The sequence below is a fragment of the Saccopteryx leptura genome, chromosome 1, assembly GCF_036850995.1.
Source record: "Saccopteryx leptura isolate mSacLep1 chromosome 1, mSacLep1_pri_phased_curated, whole genome shotgun sequence".
Taxonomy (NCBI): Eukaryota; Metazoa; Chordata; class Mammalia; order Chiroptera; family Emballonuridae; genus Saccopteryx; species Saccopteryx leptura.
The window spans coordinates 51454376-51473926 of record NC_089503.1 but is presented as its reverse complement, the minus strand read 5'-3'; the positions used below and the strand labels follow the sequence as shown (position 1 = coordinate 51473926).

General features: G+C 43.0%; 3 protein-coding genes and 2 non-coding genes across 13 annotated transcripts in view; 3 read left to right on the top strand and 2 right to left on the bottom strand.

Annotated features, from left to right (window-relative positions):
- The window catches only part of TRIM66 (tripartite motif containing 66), a 76094-nt gene extending 68197 nt beyond the window's left edge, over window positions 1–7897 (bottom strand). For 2 of the 5 annotated variants that reach the window (XM_066366187.1, XM_066366209.1), the window contains exons 1-2: window positions 7763–7897; window positions 5010–5250 (exon numbers count right to left, since the gene is read on the bottom strand). Coding sequence is in view for 3 of the 5 variants with exons in the window: in XM_066366178.1 (XP_066222275.1) it covers window positions 7734–7805 (72 nt within the window). In the remaining 2 variants the exon portion in view is untranslated. Of the gene's footprint in view, window positions 1–397; window positions 468–5009; window positions 5251–7733 lie in introns of all 5 variants that reach the window. The other 3 variants (XM_066366167.1, XM_066366172.1, XM_066366178.1) reach the window with 3 other exon arrangements.
- A 58-nt stretch (window positions 7898–7955) lies between these two features.
- Window positions 7956–10790, top strand: RPL27A (ribosomal protein L27a). The gene is made up of 5 exons (XM_066366244.1): window positions 7956–8016; window positions 8348–8411; window positions 8823–8898; window positions 9492–9666; window positions 10621–10790. Exons 1-5 carry the CDS (start codon window positions 8014–8016, stop codon window positions 10747–10749), a joined length of 447 nt encoding a protein of 148 aa, XP_066222341.1. The 5' UTR covers window positions 7956–8013; the 3' UTR covers window positions 10750–10790.
- On the top strand, window positions 9054–9186 carry LOC136389809 (small nucleolar RNA SNORA3/SNORA45 family). The gene has a single exon (XR_010748379.1). It is a non-coding gene; the product is annotated as a small nucleolar RNA SNORA3/SNORA45 family (small nucleolar RNA).
- LOC136389807 (small nucleolar RNA SNORA3/SNORA45 family) lies at window positions 10385–10513 on the top strand. Its single transcript, XR_010748377.1, has one exon. It is a non-coding gene; the product is annotated as a small nucleolar RNA SNORA3/SNORA45 family (small nucleolar RNA).
- A 7692-nt stretch (window positions 10791–18482) lies between the features above and the next one.
- DENND2B (DENN domain containing 2B) overlaps window positions 18483–19551 on the bottom strand; it is a 179814-nt gene continuing 178745 nt past the window's right edge. For all 5 annotated transcript variants that reach the window (XM_066366231.1, XM_066366233.1, XM_066366223.1 and 2 more), the window contains one exon: window positions 18483–19256. In XM_066366231.1, the coding sequence (XP_066222328.1) occupies window positions 19222–19256 (35 nt within the window). In that variant the 3' untranslated portion in view covers window positions 18483–19221. The remainder of the gene's footprint in view (window positions 19257–19551) is intronic.

Here is a 19551-nt window from a genome sequence, read left to right as displayed (position 1 = left end):
TTAGCAAGAGGTATCGGGCAAGCTGAAGCCCAGATGTTGCTTGTTTGTGAGGTTTTAGGAAAAAGCTGAAGAGAGGCCACTGGAAACAGCTTGGGTGGGCCTAAAAGGTTTTTTCCCGAACCCCTGACCATGTTTAAATTACTAAGGACCCCAAATAGATTTTGTTTATGAGTCATAGCTAATGCTATTTACCATAATATAAATTAAAACTGAGATAACTTTAAAATATTAATTCTTTAAAAAAAAACAATAAACCTATTGTATATCAACATGAATAAGATACTAGGAAAAATTAACAATTTTCAAAAAATAAATTTAGTGAGAAGAGTGACATTGTTTTCCTTTTTATAAACCTCATTAATGTCTGGCTTAATAGATGGCAGTTGGATTTCCATACCTGCTTCTGCAGTCAATCTGTTACATGTCGTTTTCTTTACCATATATGAAGAAAATCCAGCCTCACATAGCTATACAGTTGGAAAAGATAGAAATATTTAAATTTAGCCTTATCAGATAATTGTGGATATTCTTCTCTGACACTATATCAAAATTCAACAAGAGGCAGTTTCTTAAAGGTTAGTTGTAATGTGAAATCTGAAACTACATTAATGAGCTTTTCTTATTCTTCCACATTAAATTCACTGGTCTATTTTGCACTATAAACTGCTTTTTTACCCAGGCATAATTTTATAACACCCAGGTTGGTCATTTGGAAAATATTGGTTCAACAACTTATGCAGATGCTTCAAATCTTGGCGTTTCACCATACAATAACAACAACAAAATTACAGTCTAATATCACCTCTAATCTCATGAAAAATTCTTTAACTATTAGAAAGTTATCTAACTCACAGACGTACTATAACTTTTCCAGAATTCTAATTTTTGCCTGAACACTCAAATGTTATCATTGGCAGAAAATACTGTCAGTTTTTTCCTTGAAGTGACAGGCTTGCTTCATTTTTGAGAAAATATCTACCAAATTCCCAAGCCTGAAGAACTACAGTTTGTCTGTCAGTTATTCTTTCAAGTAAAACTGATATTCTACACTCCTCACTAAATAAAAAAAAAAAGGCTAGTTCAGCTTGCAACTCAAATAATAGTCCAAGTAGCAGAAGTGCTTTTGCATACTTCTAATTTCTTCACACAGAATATTAAAAAGACATGTATTAAAAGATTGAAACTTAATAAAATATTTACTGCTTCATCACAAACATTCTTAAGTGAAACTGGCTTTTTTCTTTCCTAATGCAAAAACCTTGCAATGTACAATGATTTGTACTAGTAATTTTACACACCATCTTAGGCCTTTGGTTTGGCAGCATCAATGCAAGTATCAACCCGGTGAAAGGACAAATAACATCTTAGTATTATTATAAAAAACTGTTCTGACCTTATGGCCCCCCTGAAAGGGTCTCTAGGACTCTCATAGGTCTATAGATCACAGTTTGAGAACTGCTGTATTAGACTTTTTTTTTTTCATTTTTCTGAAGCTGGAAACAGGGAGAGACAGTCAGATAGACTCCCGCATTCGCCCGACCGGGATCCACCCGGCATGCCCACCATGGGGCGACGCTCTGCCCACCAGGGGGCGATGCTCTGCCCATCCTGGGCGTCTCCATGTTGTGGCCAGAGCCACTCTAGCGCCTGAGGCAGAGGCCACAGAGCCATCCCCAGCGCCCGGGCCATCTTTGCTCCAATGGAGCCTTGGCTGCGGGAGGGGAAGATAGAGACAGAGAGGAAAGTGCGGCGGAGGGGTGTAGAAGCAAATGGGCGCTTCTCCTGTGTGCCCTGGCCGGGAATCGAACCCGGGTCCTCCGCACGCTAGGCCAACGCTCTACCGCTGAGCCAACCGGCCAGGGCTGTATTAGACTTTGAGTAACAATTCTGAATTGTTACTCAGGGAATAAGGGAAGGTGGCATGGCTTTCCAACACCACTGGGCTCTATACAGAGTAAAAATATAAAGCAATAAGTATTTAATTCCCATGTTGGAAAAGCAACTGGAGTAACTGAAGGCATAGCCAAGCAATGAGTCTCTGGTTAGGGATAAGGGGAGAAGTTCAAATGACTTATTTTCTATCCCTTCTCTAGCTTCTTTTCACCATAACTTAGTTCTTCCCTCTCCTTCCTATCTCCCTTGACCTGGAGAAGTGGCGCAGATCAAGGTTGGCAGAATGCACTTAAAACTGGTAGCAAATTCAAATAGCTGTACAGGCCAGAGACATTCACCTAAAAGATGTGGGTGCAGTGTTGCCAAACCTTAGTTTTTCAAAACCCCAAATCCAAATTTTATTTAAATTTTAAAACATTGACAACTAATTAAATATAAAAACATAAGAAACAGCACAAATCAAACAAAATAGACCAGCAATCGGCTTACAACCTCTGCTTTAAGTCACAGAGAAACTTGGACTAAATGAAACAATAAGTTTGAAGGATGGGAAATCTCACATATAAGATTAGCTTGCTCACCAAACACACCTCTTTTTAACACCCCACACAAGGGGTTCTGAGAGAAGGAAATGTTTATCAGTTCCTTTAACCTTGCCAAGCTGCGACAGAACAAGTCATTCCTTACAATGGAAGTAAGAACTTGAGAGGTTGTTAGCACGGGTATTACAAAACAAATTATCACTAAAATGTACTTATTTTAGGGAGAAAAGTGTGAAAGAGCAACACTAGGCAATGAGAGAGCACCCATGCTAAGCAAGGCTGTGTTGAATATGATACATTATTTCTTTACTTGTTTACTGTCTGTTTTAGACACAGTCCGAAAGCAGGACTATTGTCTTTCTTGCTCACCACTGTATCTATCTGCCCCTTATTGCTTGGCCTGTATATATGGTGCCTGAACATAGCAAGCACTCAATAAATATTACTAAAATGAATGAATAAGTCCCTGTCATTTTTCATTATACAGACAAGAAAACTAAGTTTCAAAGAGAATATGCTATTTGTTCAATATAATTCAACTAGTAAAAACACAGATAGGAAATAAACCCAAGTTTCTGAGTTGTTTCCACTAATTTTATCATCTGAAGTTAAATTAATACACACATATTTAAGCTCCTCTTTGTTGTGCTAGGGGATAAAGTACTCTCAAAGATGCTAGAATTCCTCTCTTCACGCTTTCCATCCTAGCTCCTAGAAATGCATTTGCCATGTAGCACAATGATTTTTTTTTATCTATTCAACACAGAAAGGAAAGACTATAAATTCCTAATCCTTAAATTAAATTATTTTTACTTTGTGCTGGAAGAAAACCCCGAGGGCCTAGGATTTTCCCCTAGATGCCATATTGCCATTTATCAAAAACTATTGATAAAAGAAAAAAATAAAAACCCTGAGCCTGTTGTAGTTGAAAATGGAAACTATACATGCTGCTGATGCATAAATTGGTACAATCCATTTGGAAAAAAATATATAGCAACATAAAATGAATCATAAAAATGTTCATACCCTATAATCCAGCATCTCACTCCTGGGAATTTATCCTAGACAAGTTATTCAATAGAAGAAAAAAACTATATATACACACACGTTCACTGTATCATTGTTTCTAATAGCAAAGAACATAATAACAACAACAAAGAAAAATACATGAGAAAATGGCTTAGTAAATTACAGTACATCCTAAACACAAATTACTTTTAGCTGTTAAAAATAATAATCATGAAGGCTGGGTAGTGATACAAAAAAATGTCACAGTATTAAATGAAAAGCAGAATACAAAGAGACTTAGGGACTCTAATCAGTAGTTTTACAGATAGCCATGTCTCTAGGTAGATGAGAGCTGAAAGGTAATATTCAGACATGAAAACAATATTGTAGGGTGTTATGATTTGAAATATTTATTCTTACATTTTTTTCCTCAAAATATTTTAAATGTTTTACTCTTTTCTATTACATAAAAAAAAATTTTTTAATTCTTTTGAAACAAATTTGTATTTCAAAGTTTTCCTCTAATTCTCACTTCAAAATCTGGCTCTTTCTGTCTTAAATTAGTAATCCTCTGCTTGGAAAAAAAAAAAAAAAAGCAACATAATATTTCCACACGTCCAAATCTAAAGATGAAGAGCCAGAAAATAAGGCTGACTCCATCCACACTGTCGCTGCTGTCTGAAGGTCTGCTGATGAACTCAGAAATCCAGAGAGAAGAGAGAGGACCCCCACCCCAGGCCCTCTTCAGAGTGGCGGTGTGCTCACAAGGCCACTTGGAAAGAGGTGTGGGGTAGCAAAATGGTCAGTACCACTTTTACCTGCCTCCCCAGGCTGCTGCCTGGAGTCATCTCCTTTCTGCTCATTTCACAGGTATTTTCTGGAGCCCTGACTCTCTGGGGAAACCCAGATAGATGCCTGAGATGTCACAATGTCATGCTCTAATTCAGAAAAGATGTCACAGAAGATGCCTCTCAGGAGTCATGCCCTGGATACCTATTACAGGGAGGAACAGGCCACCTAATGCCTAATATCCGGAGGCTACTCAATTTTGCAGACATAGAATTCAGCTTCGTTTGCTCTCCCAGAGTAATATATATATAGTGTGAATCTTGCCATATATATATTTATACATACACAAAATATGGCAAGCTATATATATCATATATAGCAATAAATATAGTGTGGAACTTGACCTAGAGAAACTGACCCACCCTGACAAACCCACATGAGCCCCTGTTGAAGCTACATGGTTGCTTTGTAAAAGAGAGTGAACTGGCTGGAAACCAGAGCCAGACAACCATCTAGGACACTCCCTATCCTGGAGACCAAACCAATAAGAATGTCAGGTGAGCACGGATCCCAACACTGCACTCGGAAGCCTCCTGTGCAGCCAGGTGGCCTGACAAATAGGATGTAGCTCCTCTAAAACCAAGGAGCCTGGCAAAACTATTCAGAAGCAGTGTCCCACCACCCAGAACCCTACCTCCACCCCCAGGAATGTTTTGATCCTTGCTTCAGGCCCTAGTTACAGGACACCTTCCATTCCTAAAGCTCTGCCCAGCTTACCTTAATTCACAGAGCATCATCCCAGGATAGTTTCCAGTTAGCTCAGCTCATCCCTTGAACATCTGTTGCCCAGTTTTGATGTCAATTAGAAGATGATCTCTTCTTAGACCTTGCCCAACATGCTCAAGGCCCCTCTTTCTGCTCATCATAGGCACTACATGATTAAGGATTGAAGGCATGATGAAGACCATAATGCTGTGAGGTCAGAGACGGAGTGGTCACCGAGGTAAAAGCAGGGGATCTAGGAGGAGAGAGAGAGAGAAGACTAAAGGCTAGGTTCAGGCTCTATCTGAGCATCTCCATCTCCTCTGGCAAGTCACTCAACTTTCTGTGCAATTTTCTCAATTGTAAAGTGGGGCTGGTAGTGTTGACTTTTCAGCAGATATATCTTGTAAACTGAAAGGTGTATCTGCCTATTATCAATGTGGACTGGAATGTTCTGGGAAGCAGCAGATTATAAGGTGGGCCTTAAAGGTTGAGGAAGATTCAGGATATATGCTCAGGAAGAGGATGAGCACTCCAAGATTGATGAATGGCACAAGCACAGGCAAAAAGGCAGAAGAGATGTGCCAAGTTTGGCTGCAGTAGAAAACTTGTTAGGGGAGAAGCTGATGTAAGCCTAGAAAGGTAAGTGGGCTGGTTTCTGTTGGTAATAGGGAAATTTTTTGATCAAGTAAGTGAAAGGATGAAAGCCAGGTTTTAGGAAGATTAACCTAGCAGAGGTATCGTGGATGGAGGTTTGGAGGAGAGTTGGAATGCAGACAGGGTGATCACAGGAGGGTGTGGAACTCAAGATAAGTTTTATGATGAGGGCCTTAATGAAGGCACTGGCGCAAGGATATGGCAGGTGTATTAGAGGAGAAAAAGCTTGCAGACAATTTTAATGTCTCCCTGACATTGCTGTGGTGAACAAGGTATAGAACAAAGAAAGCACCAATACTGTACTCTGGCTGGATAGCTCAGCTGGTTAGAGCATCATCCCAAAGTGTAGAGGTTGCTGGTTCAATCCCCGGTGAAGGCATACAGGAACAGATCAATGTGTCCCCCACCCCACTAAAATCAATTTTTTAAAAAAGCACCAGTGAACCAGGAAGATTGAAGTCTTTGGATATGTTTATCTAGTTTGTAGAATGTCCAAGAAATATTAGCCATTAATTAAGTAAATATAGTGTGGAACTAAGCAATAGAGATGTGAATTAAAGCCACCCAAGATGAGTTTACCCAGGAAGACTGTGTACTATGAAAAGACATGCAAGGACAAGAGGCTCAAGAACATCTAAACGGTGCACAAGGAAGAAACTGAAAAGAAGACTGAAAAATACCCAGAAAGAAAGGAGAAAGGTGAGTTTCTCCAGAAAAAAAAAAAAAAAAAATTGTAACAGAAAGAACAGGAGGTATGAGTAATAGGAAGAGTTTATTCCGTTTGATGTTTGGTTAATTGATAACTTTTGTTGGTAACGGCAATTTCATTGAAATAGTGGGACTAAGAGCTAGATTGAAGTGGATTAAACAGCAAATGGGAAGTGATCGTATGGACTACTCTTTGAGGGAACGGGTTAAGAACAAGGGTAATAGAATGAGATAAGGAGAATTGACTATTTTGGCTAAAATATTTTAGCTTAAGGAAACAAAACAGAAAATAAACATACACAGTTACTAAGAGAATGGAATCTTGAACACTGGTTGAGACTTAAGATGCTATTATAACTGAAAAAAAAAAAGAGGTGAAGGTAGGTGTATTCATGTAATCATTTGTTGAACACGTACTACATATCAGGAACTGGGAGTGCATGGGTAAAATAATCCTCGAGCCCTGTAAGAGATTTGGTCTAGTAGGGAAGACAGATGTCTACCAACAATTATAAAAGATTTATGTACCAGATTTTGTGGTTGCACAAGTGAGCAACTATGACTGCATGGGTCAGAGAAGTTTCAACAAAAGCCTGCATTGGATCCAGGTTGAGCAAGGGTTCTCTGGTCCAAGGGGAAGGGGGGGCGGGTTGTTACAGGTGTGTCAAGTTCAGATTTAAATGTACATGTGGAGGTTGGAAAATTTACAAGTTGTGGATAAAAAGGGGGCAGTAGCCCTGGCCCGATAGCTCGGTTGGTTAGATCCTCCAGAAGCAGAGGTTGCCGGTTTGAATCCCTGTCTGGGCACATACAGGAACAGATCTCCCTCTCTCTCTCTCTCTCTCTCTCTCCCTTCCTCATATATAAAAAAAAAGGAGGGCGGAGGCGCTACACAACAACCAGGTATACAGGTCTCTGAAGCATAGCTGACTCAAACTGAGAACGTCTTAAATGATAGCACAGAGGCAAAGAAAGACCCAGCGCCCATTCACGTGTGGGAGAGTGGGTCCGCTAGGGTGGTAGAGACATCCAGGTTAACGACTTCAAAGGTGGGCACGCTGCGGGTCAAATAAACAGTGCCTCATTCTTCTCACCGCGGCCGCAGCACGGAAGCGGCTAGCTAGCAAGCAATCGCTACTGCGGGCGCTGAGCATGCCACTAAGAACAGAGCAAGGACGTGGGGTCGCTCAAGCTCGGGCGTGTGACCTAGAGCTGAGATATACCGAGGCCTAGGAGGGTTTCTGGGCCATGGAGCCCGGGCAAAGAGCCCGGCCCACAGCGCCCCAAGTTTCAAAATCTGCGACAACTCTCAGTCTCCGAGCCTGTGCACACGACAGGTGGCACGGGAAAACGGTTCTCAGCTGCCATAATCACCAAGACAGCCCAGGGACGGCGGCGACAACCTGCAGGAAGAGAGCGGCACGGAGAACGGCGATAAGCCGCCATAACCACGAGGACAGTCCCGGGACCGCGGCAACTTGCAGGAAGAGGAAGCAGTACCACACGCAGCTGCGCCAGACCCAAAACGCGCTCTAAGCCCGGCTTTCGACGCCGGAAGTGCGGTGTGTATTGGCTGCGCCCCGCCCCGCTCCCCCCGCCGCGTCCTATACCTCGCGAGACTTCGCTGAGGTCTCCCTCTTGCATTTCAGCCGCCATGGTAGGTAGTTCTTTTCTATGGTTCCCATTTTCTGCCTTCGCAGGCCGCGAGCTCTGCACCCTCTACCGTCGACTTTAGCCCGGCCTTCCGGGCCGCGCATGGCTGGCTGCAGGATGGGGGGCCGCCTGTTCGGCAGGGATTCGGATCTTTTAAGCGACCCCGCCCGGAAGAAGCCGCGCGGCCCCGGGCCAGTCTGTAACCTCATGCTTTGCTGAATGCGCCGCAAAGCAGATCGGTGGTTTTCAGGCCTGTGGGCGCCTCTCAATCCGGCTAGTTTCTCCCTCTGCTTCACCGTGCTTTGGTCTTTTCACCAATATTTTCTCCCACACAGCCATCCAGACTGAGGAAGACCCGGAAACTTCGGGGCCACGTGAGCCACGGCCACGGCCGCATCGGTAAGTGCCGGCTTTCCGTCCCGGTGGGCCTTGGGCTCTCCTACCTGGAACTTAGCTAGTCAAAGGTATATAGTTTAGGACTGGGTTAGTAAATTTGATCCAGTCGGGTCCGATTAAATCTGACCTCTTTTATTTTTTTTATTTTTTCTTAGAATCCTTTACTGCACTAGTAGTTAATAGCGACTACCACATCATTTGGGGGTTGGGAGAATGAGGATGGAGTGGGGCACCGTATTGGTTGAAGGCAGTGGTACGGCTGCAGAGAGATAGTTTAAGCCGGAGTCTTGAAGGAATAACTGAAGTATTGTAGACTAATAGCATAAACAAAGGCAGAGATGTGGGAGAATGCTTTTGCGGTAAGTATTAAGCTGAAGAAGGCTGTGTTATCCATGTAGCTTTGTAATCGCGCAGGCAAACACAGAAAGCACCCGGGAGGCCGAGGTAATGCTGGTGGCCTGCATCATCACAGGATCAACTTCGACAAATAGTGAGTGTTTCTTGGACTGTATTTTACTGACACAGTTTTGGGAGTGGGGTGGGGGGCCCTCAACATCTTGAATGGGAAACCTCTTACCACCAAAAATTTTGCTTGTTGTTGGCTTTCACCTAGTTAACACTTGATGTTAACTGAGAAAATCTGTTACCGAGGCTAGAGTCATGCTTGGGTATCAACTATTGCCTTAGTGTGCTAGAGTCCTCGAAGAGTGAACTGCTGACCTTATTCACTGACTGTGGCCCCCCTATGGCATAGTCAGTCACCGGGTTAGTGACATGCATCAGCTTGACCTATTCAACTGTTAGATTCACTTATGCCCACTAATTAGGGGATGGTATTTTAATTTGAAGATCTCATTCATTGACTTAACCTGGTTCCATAAAATAAAGCTACTCTTTTCCTCCTGAAAGTCTTTGGTGGGCTTTGTAAAGATTTGTTTTATTCAACAAATGGAGTGGAGTGTCATGTCACAAGTCGACACGAGTTAACAATTTACACTGCAATGGAGGAGGTGGACTGTAAAGATGGTAACCATAGCTCTCAGTTGGATTGAGGTTATGAAAGTGGCTGCCTTCTCTCTTCAGTCACCCAGGTTACTTTGGGAAAGTTGGGATGAGGCATTACCACTTAAAGAGGAACCAGAGCTTCTGCCCAACTGTTAACCTTGATAAACTGTGGACGTTGGTCAGTGAGCAGACACGGGTAAATGCTGCCAAAAATAAGACTGGAGCTGCTCCTATCATTGATGTGGTGCGATCGGTGAGTGAATATCTTTGCCTTTATGTGGATTCTTATCTCTCCTCAAAACTGAGGAATCTACTAATCTATTTGATCTCCCACCTGAAGTCTGTACCCAGTTTCCTACTAGACAGTTCTTTTTGGTAGAATTTCAAAGGTAATTCACTGTCCAAAATAGAACTCAAGTTGAGTTGTGATTCAGCAAAATATTTAAAGAGTAATCCCTTTACTTCATTTTCCTTTGACTGTTTTTCTAATCAGTAATCTTATTCCTACTGTTAATGCCCTGGTTTGTACAGGTTTGCATTTCTCCTCTGAGCTACTGGTTATATTTTAGCTTAGCTGGCTCTGGTATTTTTACACAGGTCTACATTGGGCACAACGGTTGACCCTTCATGTTCCCGACCCTATAAAATTTTAATATGTTTGATTGTTATTTAACGTCCTACATCATCTGAGGAGGACTCCCCAACTTGTCCCCAAGAAAACCCCACCAGCCTTGTTTTGTGTGTCATTTTGAGCTCTGGTCCTTGTCTCAGTCTTAATCTCCTGTGGGTATAGAAGTAAGTCTAAACCTTGAGAGGGCTTTCCATTAAGTATTACATTCCCTTTCCCAGCCTACTTTACATCCCTTGAGCCATTTTGATAGTCAAGACTTCCTGCAGCATTGCTGGGAATGTTGTTTTCCGTTTTCACTTATTAGATGGTAATTGAGGAGGAAAGGGGGGTGTGTGCTTTGCCTGAGACTAGAGTCACATCTTGACATCTCTTGTCCTGGTGTGCTAGAGTTCTCAGAGAGAATCTGCTGGTCTTGATTCACTGGCGTGGGCAGTCGGTGCCCCCGGTAGTGCCCAGATCAGAAACATGCCCTCCCCATTTCCTAGATGGAGTGGGTTGTCCAGCAGCTTTCCTCATATCCGCTAGGGAGTTGATACCTGCCATGGTATGTTATAACCCTTTTCTCTACTCTTCTAGGGCTACTACAAAGTCCTCGGGAAGGGAAAGCTCCCAAAGCAGCCTGTCATTGTGAAAGCCAAATTCTTCAGCAGAAGAGCTGAGGAGAAGATTAAGGGTGTTGGTGGGGCCTGTGTCTTAGTAGCGTGAAGCTACACAGAGGGAAGCCCATTAAATGCTAAGTGATTTTGTCTTCTGGTCTGAGTGGAGGTTCTTTGGCACCTCTCCCTCCCTATCTGTGTGTCAAAGCCTGCCTAACAGATTCTAAGGGTTAAAGATATGAATGCCTGGGGTTCTCTGCCAACTCCTCTAAAAGAAAGTGTGCAAGAGACAACACCAACACTTACAGGCCTTTGCATTTATAGAGTGAGAATGATACCTACTGGTGACGGTTGTGTAGATAAATATAAAATAGTTGCAAGGCATGTTTGTATTGTAAACTGAATTTATGGTGGGTGGAAAAATGTGTCCTTAACTGTTGCGTGGGGCCCAAAAGGGGAAGATTCAGTTTTGATGAGGCATGTTCTAAAGAGGGGGCAAGGTGGTAGGATTGAGGTGGTTCTTCAGGATGTAATTCCTGAAACTAAGGTGTTTTCCACCTGGCTCCCTCATTTTGGACTTTGAACTAAACTTTTCTAGTCATAACCAAAATCTTGAGATGGTCCCCAGCAATATGAATTTTAAACACACCTGACCTTTTACATATCAAATTGGTTTGGATTATAGAAAGCAGTTGTCAGGATTTATGGGTTCCTGTGCATATGAGGCTTAAAAATAACTGCTAAGATTTTCTCCCAGTCATCATTGTACCTAATAGAGATATTTGGGACATCCTAAGGGCCATAGCAAAAACCTGATGACCAATGCTTATGTACAGACAGGACCTCATTGATCTAAGGGGTAAATAATAATTTGCTACAGTTTTCAGAGTTCTTTCAAAGACTGAAATTTTGACCCAAAATAAAACTTGCAATCTAGAATCCTGGACAGAGAAACAGATAAGATAACACTTAACCTACTGAAAATCCGCTAATGGATTTGGTGTGGAGAGTTGTTTCTTTGAGTGCTATATGGGATCATACATGGGCTGGGAACTATGGGCTTCTATAGGATGAATCTGTCATGACAAACTTTTCAGTGGTAGTTAGCCTGGTCCCTACCGCACACTATTGGGCGGTAGCAGAGCAACCAAAGTATAAATAAAAAGATTTAACTATAGTAGGTTGTTTTATAAAAATTTATTCTGTCAAACTTAGTGAAAATCCGACATAAAGTACTTGTTAAGTAATTATTATATGCTTTACCTTGCTATAACTCTGCTTTATAAAGTAAATTTACTTACCTACTTTATAAATCACCATTACTGTGCAACCAGGGGGTGGTTAGAAAATTTTACTACTAACAGATACAAAAGTGGGCAGTAGATATAAAAAGCTTGACTACCCTTGCTTTAGATCAGTGCTCCCCAGGCCGCGGACCGGTAGCAGTCCGCAGAGAAAGAATAAATAACTTACATTATTTCTGTTTTATTTATATTTAAGTCTGAACGATGTTTTATTTTTTTAAAATGACCAGATTCCCTCTGTTACATCCGTCTAAGACTCAGTCTTGACACTTGTCTCAGTCACGTGATACATTTATCCATCCCACCCTAAAGGTTGGTTCGTGAAAATATTTTCTGACATTAAGCCAGTCCGTGGCTCAAAAAAGGTTGGGGGCCACTGCTTTGGATACTGGGAACCATCAAAAATAAGGAAGCACACTGATGAAACTTAATTGATTTAAAAGTTAAGAGATGTCAGTAAGGCTGCAGTTGGACAAACTAATAACTGGATTGTATGGATTTGCATCTTCAGTGATGCAAATGGAAAGGAGAAAGGTAAAGTAATGGATTTTCCCTTAGTGTCTTCCTGCAGACTTATGTATGAAAGGTCAGTAGATCAAGAATTACAATACCTGATTTAATGTTGAAGTCCTTAACACTAGGGGTATAAAAATACACAGTGAGACGGAATCTGAAATTTACATGACTTAGGCTTGGTGCAATCATCTTACCTTTAAAATTTAGTTGAAGGCACCTACTTAAGAATGAGGGATTAAGTAAAATGCAAAGCATTTATTTATTGCCTCTTAGTAATCATTTAGTAAATTCTGGGAGAAGGGAAGTCCTTCCCATGGGTGTTACTCAGCTAATGGGAAAGTAGTCCAAGCAGAGGGGAGAACAAACAAGCATTCAGGAAACCAATTTGGAAAGATTGGGCAAGCAACTCCTGTGGGAGATGAGCCCAGAGAGGCTTCAGTTTTAGATGTCTATAGTGGGAGGATGGAGGCCAGGGCCAAGAAAAGGGAGTAGGATTCAGAAAATGGGCAGCCTGACCAGGTGGTGGCACGATGGATAAACCATCAGACACACAAGACCCAGGTTTGAGTCTGAGACCCAGCGCCTAAGGGCACTGGCTTGAGCAAGGAATCACTTGGTCTGCTGAAGTGCCCCCACCCCGTCAATGAAGTAATCGATGAAAAACAGGTACTGCAATGAAAAATTGATGCTTATCATCTCTCCCTATCTGTCTCTTGCTTAAAAAAGTAGATGATGGGTAGGGCTTATTAGTTTAGGGGAAGAAGGATCACTAATCCCTTACTGGTTATCTTCTATCCCAGGAATTGATTGTAACTATCCAGCAACAGGATGAAATGATATTAATCCCAATCCTACCTGGTGGTGCAGATGGACATGTTAAAGGTGTAAGTCTAGTACAGCCTTCCATTTCTTGGCCTGGAACAATCGGCTATTGACCTTTGTTCTAGCTTGTGTGTTCACCGGTACCTGCAGCTAACAGCTGGAGAGGATTCTCTGATTCTTTAAAGTGAGGCCAAAGGAAGCTGAGTGAGTGAAAAGCCAAAAACGTTCACGTCCCAAATAAAGGATACAGAGTGGCAGGAACCAAAGGCAAACCATAGGTTTTAGAGTGGTAAGTGCCAGGGCTGAGATGTGAATACAGTGCATAGGAAATGGTGTTCATCAGATAAATTCGATTCACCTGTCCTATGGGCATAAGCTTGTGATGCCGTTCTAGTGGTCCCTAAGTGCATAGGGTTATGGTGGCATCCCATTTATGGGCACCAGATGCTCTCTGTAGCCTTCAACACTTTGTTCCCGTAGTTCTGAAAATATGAAAATGGTACTGCTTGGGACATCCTATTGGGCGGTAGCAGAGCAACCAAAGTATAAATAAAAAGATTTAACTATAGTAGGTTGTTTTTATAAAGATTTATTCTGTCAAACTTAGTGAAAATCCGACATAAAGTACTTGTTAAGTAATCTATGAGGTTGACAGCTAAATTTTCTATAAATTGGAGTTGCTATCGATATTACTGGCCTATATGCTTTGTTTTCATACAAACGGAACTGCAGCTATAATTTAGGATTTATGGGAAATGTATTTACCACGGACTTGGTAAATCAGCCATGTCCGATTAAGTTTTCAATTCGAATTATTGTCATTTGATGACTAGCCCAGTGCAGTCCGCTCTTGGGGGAAAACAAACCTGCGGCGCGTACTGCGGGCGGGAGGCTGCGGGGGTTCGAGCAGCCAGAGTCCTGCGGTGTTTGGGGCATCCGCGGCCACATTTGTCTGCGCTGTTAGATTTGACGGGTGCCTTCCATGACACCACTGCTCAGCTCGCCTCTCCACCGCCCTGAAGCCACTTCCGGAACGAGGTTCTGGTTCCGGGGTCATAGCACCGGCCGTCTCCGGTTGGGGGAGGGGCCAGGCAGCGTCGCGCGGCTCCAAGATTTACTCCGTGAGGCGGAATATTAATTTGATTATGGTACCAGTGCGGCGTGGGCCGCTGGGGGACCCGCAGCCAACGCCACCCTTGCACACTCAGAATCCCGCCTCGGCCTCGCTTAACAAGAGGCGTGGTCTCTATATACACCTAGAAGAGAATTTCCAAATCTCTCACAATGAACTGTTTCAGTTGTCAAACAGATAATAAGCGCCAACTATGTTCAAGGTACCTTGGGTTAAAAAAATAAATGCTATACACACATGAAATGTTCTGTAAGAACATGGCACAAGGGGTTTCTGATGAGGGAGAATGCATGTTACAGTACATTCATATTAAAAGACAGTATAAATGGACAAAAAAATTTCTAAAAAGTTGCTATTAACTTGCCAACGCTGAAAAGTAATATTTAGAGTTTTCATGACATTTGAATTTACACTCACCCCACCTCCTTAAATTTAAGATGTTTTGAAATGCATAGCACCACTTTTTGTGGCTCTAGAGTCTAGAAACTACTTTTGTGTACCATCCCTAGCAAGAAAATAGGGTAAAGTGTATGTTTCATTTCTGGCTCTTTTCCAGCCCATTTTTACTTTTATTTTCACATTGTTTTTTTTTTAAACCCTTTTTATGTACCCAAACAAGTAATTTGCAGGACAAGGAAGGTTTCAAGTCCACATGTGATATATGTATATAATTTTTTAAGACATTAAAATTTTTTTTTGTCAATTTAAGCAGGAGAGGAAGGGAAAGAGAGAGAGACAGGAACATCAGAGCTGTTCCTGTATGTGCCCTGGCTGGGGATTGAACCAGTAACCCTCTGCGCATCAGGAGGATGCTCTAATCAACTGAGCTATCCAGCCAGGGCTGAAATGTATTATTTTTAACAGAAATTAAACTGACCTGTGATTGCAATTAGAGTGATTTTCCTTGGGCCCTAATTAACAGACTATCCAATGTGAACCACAATCAGAGTAATAATGCTTTCCAAGGGCACTCCTTCAAAATACTGCCTTTTGAAATCCCAGACTCATTTCAACACTACAGTTTGCTGAAAAGAGCCTTTAGAAAGATATAATAGGGCAGTCTGTCTTGCTTTAAAAGTTACCAGAGTATGAGAGAAAACCCAGGGCCTTTTTAACTCTAGAGTAGACACTCCGACTTCTGGTGGAGGAGACAACATTGCCTTACCCTGAGCAATTGCCCTAGGATTTGTCAGGAAGGCACTGTTAAAGAACACTTGTTTTCAAGGTGGCAATACCAACCAGTGGGGGGGGGGGGGGGGGGGAGAGTAACAATCATGGAGGGGAAGCAACCAGGAATGCTGGCTATCCATCAATGTATAGATTGATAGACTTTTTTTATTTTTAATTTTAGTAAGAGGAGGGGAGGCAGAGAGAGACTGCACCCTGACTAGGATCCACCTAGCAAGCCCACTAGGGGGCGATGCTGTGCCCATCTGAGCCCCTGCTCCATTGCTGAGCAACTGAGCTCTCAGCATTTGAGGTGGAGGCCATGGAGCCATCCTCAGTGCCCAAGGCCAACTCGCTCTAATTGGGTCATGGCTGCAGAAAGGGAAGAGAGAGAGAAGAAGTGAGAGGGATGGCTGGAAAAGGAGATGGTCACTTCCCCTGTGTGCCCTGATCAGGAATTACACCTGGGACATCCATACACTGGGCCGACGCTCTACCACTGAGCCAAGCGGCCAGGGCAGATTGATTGTTAACAACAAAGAAAAATAATCTACCTTAGAACCTAACTCAATTTACATGTAATCAATAAGTTTTGTGGGTTTGTTTCAGTTTTTTTTTTTTCTTCTGAAGCTGGAAACGGGGAGAGACAGTCAGACAGACTCCTGCATGCGCCCCACCGGGATCCACCCGGCACGCCCACCAGGGGCGACGCTCTGCCCACCAGGGGGCGATGCTCTGCCCCTCTGGGGTGTCGCTCTGCAGCGACCAGAGCCACTCTAGCGCCTGGGGCAGAGGCCAAGGAGCCATCCCCAGCGCCCGGGCCATCTTTGCTCCAATGGAGCCTTGGCTGCGGGAGGGGAAGAGAGAGACAGAGAGGAAGGAGGGGGGGGGGTGGAGAAGCAAATGGGTGCTTCTCCTATGTGCCCTGGCCGGGAATCGAACCTGGGTCCCCCGCACGCCAGGCCGACGCTCTACCACTGAGCCAACCGGCCAGGGCCTGTTTCAGTTTTCATATTCTGTTTTCCAGGATTCCAAATACTGTTTTAGTCAGACTGTGGTTTTTTTAGAATATTACCAAAAGTTGTTCATTTCAGAAAACTCTTGCCATTGGTAACACCTACACAATAGAATCTGAGTTTCTAATACATTTTTATCTGTCTGCATGTGTAGTTATTGCAGTCCCAGTAATTCTGTGTACAGATGTAAATATATGACTCCGTTGTATTTTCTAGTACAGTTGTGCCTCAAGCATTTAGCTATTTAAATACATGTTATTTTATAATAAAACTTTCCTTTGTTTCTCCCCTTTTATATTACAGTTAAGATGTATTTAGGTAGGTTATGTTACCTATGAATTTCATTTCAAGATAGTAAAGGGGGGAGTTATGGTATTTGCTATAGAAAAGGCAGGTGTTGGATCTGATGGGGTTGAGAACCATCTGATTAGGGAGTCCAGAGATCATGTGAAAGCAGAATCTGGAAAAAACCCTGAACACTTTTTGTCAACCCCAAACAAGGCCCCTTGGACACTCCCACCTCTACCATCCCCATAAGACCTCTGTGCCTTGTCCATAGTAGTCACTAAATGAACCATAATGAAGCCATAGTGAAGCCATATGAACCATATGGCCAGTACTGGTTTTCTGAACTGGGATGAGAGCTGTGGCCATTGTAGGAGGAAGAAATCATAAAGTTCATCTTAGGTCTTCTAAGATTTTTTTAGGTCTTTTAAGATTTTAAACATAAATAAAAGTTTCTAATTTTCCCCCCAAAAGGAATTTACATCAAGTATCTTGTGATCTGATCACGTCTTAAGGATTCTCTGAAGCCACATTAAAAAATAGAGGAAGAGAAAAGGAGAAAAAAATAGCATCTTTTGCAAACTGTATAATTACTTTTTTATTAAGGAATCTACTTCTATGCCATGAAGCCCAGACTGCATTAACAGTAACGCATTCTCGAGCTAACTACTACACCCATTTGGACTTCCTGGTTATAACTTCTGTCCTCTCTACCTCAACTGAAAACCCAGACTCATGAGGTCTCAATCCCTTTCCTTCTATTCCTGGAAGATGCCAAGGCCAACTATATAGAAGGCTTCTCAGAGGAGAAGACAACCCTCTACTTGGCTTCATGAGGCAGATAGCAACCCCAAACCATGGACAGGTTGGCATCTGCACAGGCCTCAATGGAGATGGAGGGAAGGAACAAAGGGAGCTGAGGGTGGGACTGTCTCCTATGTAAGCAGGTGAAGGTGGAAGACAGGAAAACTTTATTGCATGGTTCAAACCCAAAACTAATGAACAAAGTTCTAGCTTAATGCCTCATCTTGGGAATGTTCATGGTCTGTGCTCTGAGAAGGCCTTGGGCAGGTAGAAAGCCTAAGCCTATTCCTCATCCTGCTCCTCTCCTTGCTCTTCCATGGAAGGGTAACAGAACTTTCTGTATTCAGTCCTGCAGTTTCAACAGAAATAAATATTCACAGAGTGACATGGAAGAGCCATATACTCTCCGCGGTTGGCTTTAGGTGGGCTTCACTCCACCAAAGTCAGGATACTCAGTGAAGTCTTAGGGGTTTTATACTGGATAGGAAAATGTTAAGATTCACCTAATAGTGGAGCCAAAGGGCAATGAGAATTCTTCATCACTGGAAACACTGACATAGAGTCTGAACAGTTAGCTATTTGAGAGGGAAGCTGAACCAGAACAGTGATTAGGTATTTTCTCACTTTAAGACTAGTCATACCACTCAGACCACAGAACCCAATATCTAAAGCTGAACTCTTAATCAAGTACTCTATCTATTTCTTGCATAACAGTGTTTTGCCCCTGACTGGTCTATCTCAGCCCATCCCCCAGGAGAGAAAGTTCTAGATAATGAAGCCAAGGAACACATGGGGCTCTGGGCCCAAACAACTGTACACTGTTTATTGAGAACACCTGTAGATGGCGGAAGGAGGGACGCCCTGTACCGCATCATGGCCAACACTGACTGACGGGGAGCCGGGCCGGAGAGCACTGGCAGAGCTGAGGGTGGGCTTCCCGTGACTCACTGACCATCACCAAGGTGGGAGGACAAGAGAGGGCCAGACCCGAGAGCCTGGTATGCTGTAAATGGATTGACTGACCTTTGCCTTTCAAAAACTGAGCAATAGGAAGGGGAGACTACTAAAAAAAAATAGAAACTCTAAAAAAAAATTATTTTTAAATAGTCCCCCTCTAGATAACAAGACAGCATCTGCTTTCCATGGCCCAAGACTGGCAGCAGGGGCCTCAGGCAGGCAGGTCAGGAGCCTCCAGGGGAAGATCAGTGGTTTGGCTGAGACAGTCAGCTGCACATAATTGGCCAGTCACCAGCACCCAGCAAAACTTCATCCATGCTCAGGCAGGGCAGGAAAGCACCGGCCCCTTGGGAATATACAAATATTTACCAGATTCTTTCTGCTTGTTACAAAAACAGATAAGAAAGTTTACAGCAGATTATTTACAAACAGTATCCTGGAATATCATGAAGGCAGAGGTGGGCTGGCTTGGAGGATGGGGTCTGTGGGGGGCAGAGCAGCCCACAGGGTCCCAACAGGGCCCCCTCCCCAGGCTCCAGGCTTTGTAAGGCACTGGACTCTGTTACTGGAAAAGGGGCTTAATTCTTCTTGTGGAGGAACTTCATTTTGTTGCCTGTGGGCCAGAAAGGACAAGTGTGAGAATATTTCAGTATCATCTCTTCTTTTTTTATTTCTTTTTTTTTTTTTTTTTTAACAGAGACAGAGAGAGTCAGAGAGAGGGATAGATAAGGGACAGACAGGAACAGAGAGAGATGAGAAGCATCAATCATTAGTTTTTTGTTGCAGCACCTTAGTTGTTCATTGATTGCTTTCTCCTATGTGCCTTGACTATGGGGCTACAGCAGACCGAGTAACCTCTTGCTTGAGCCAGCGACCTTGGGTCCAAGCTGGTGAGCTTTGCTCAAACC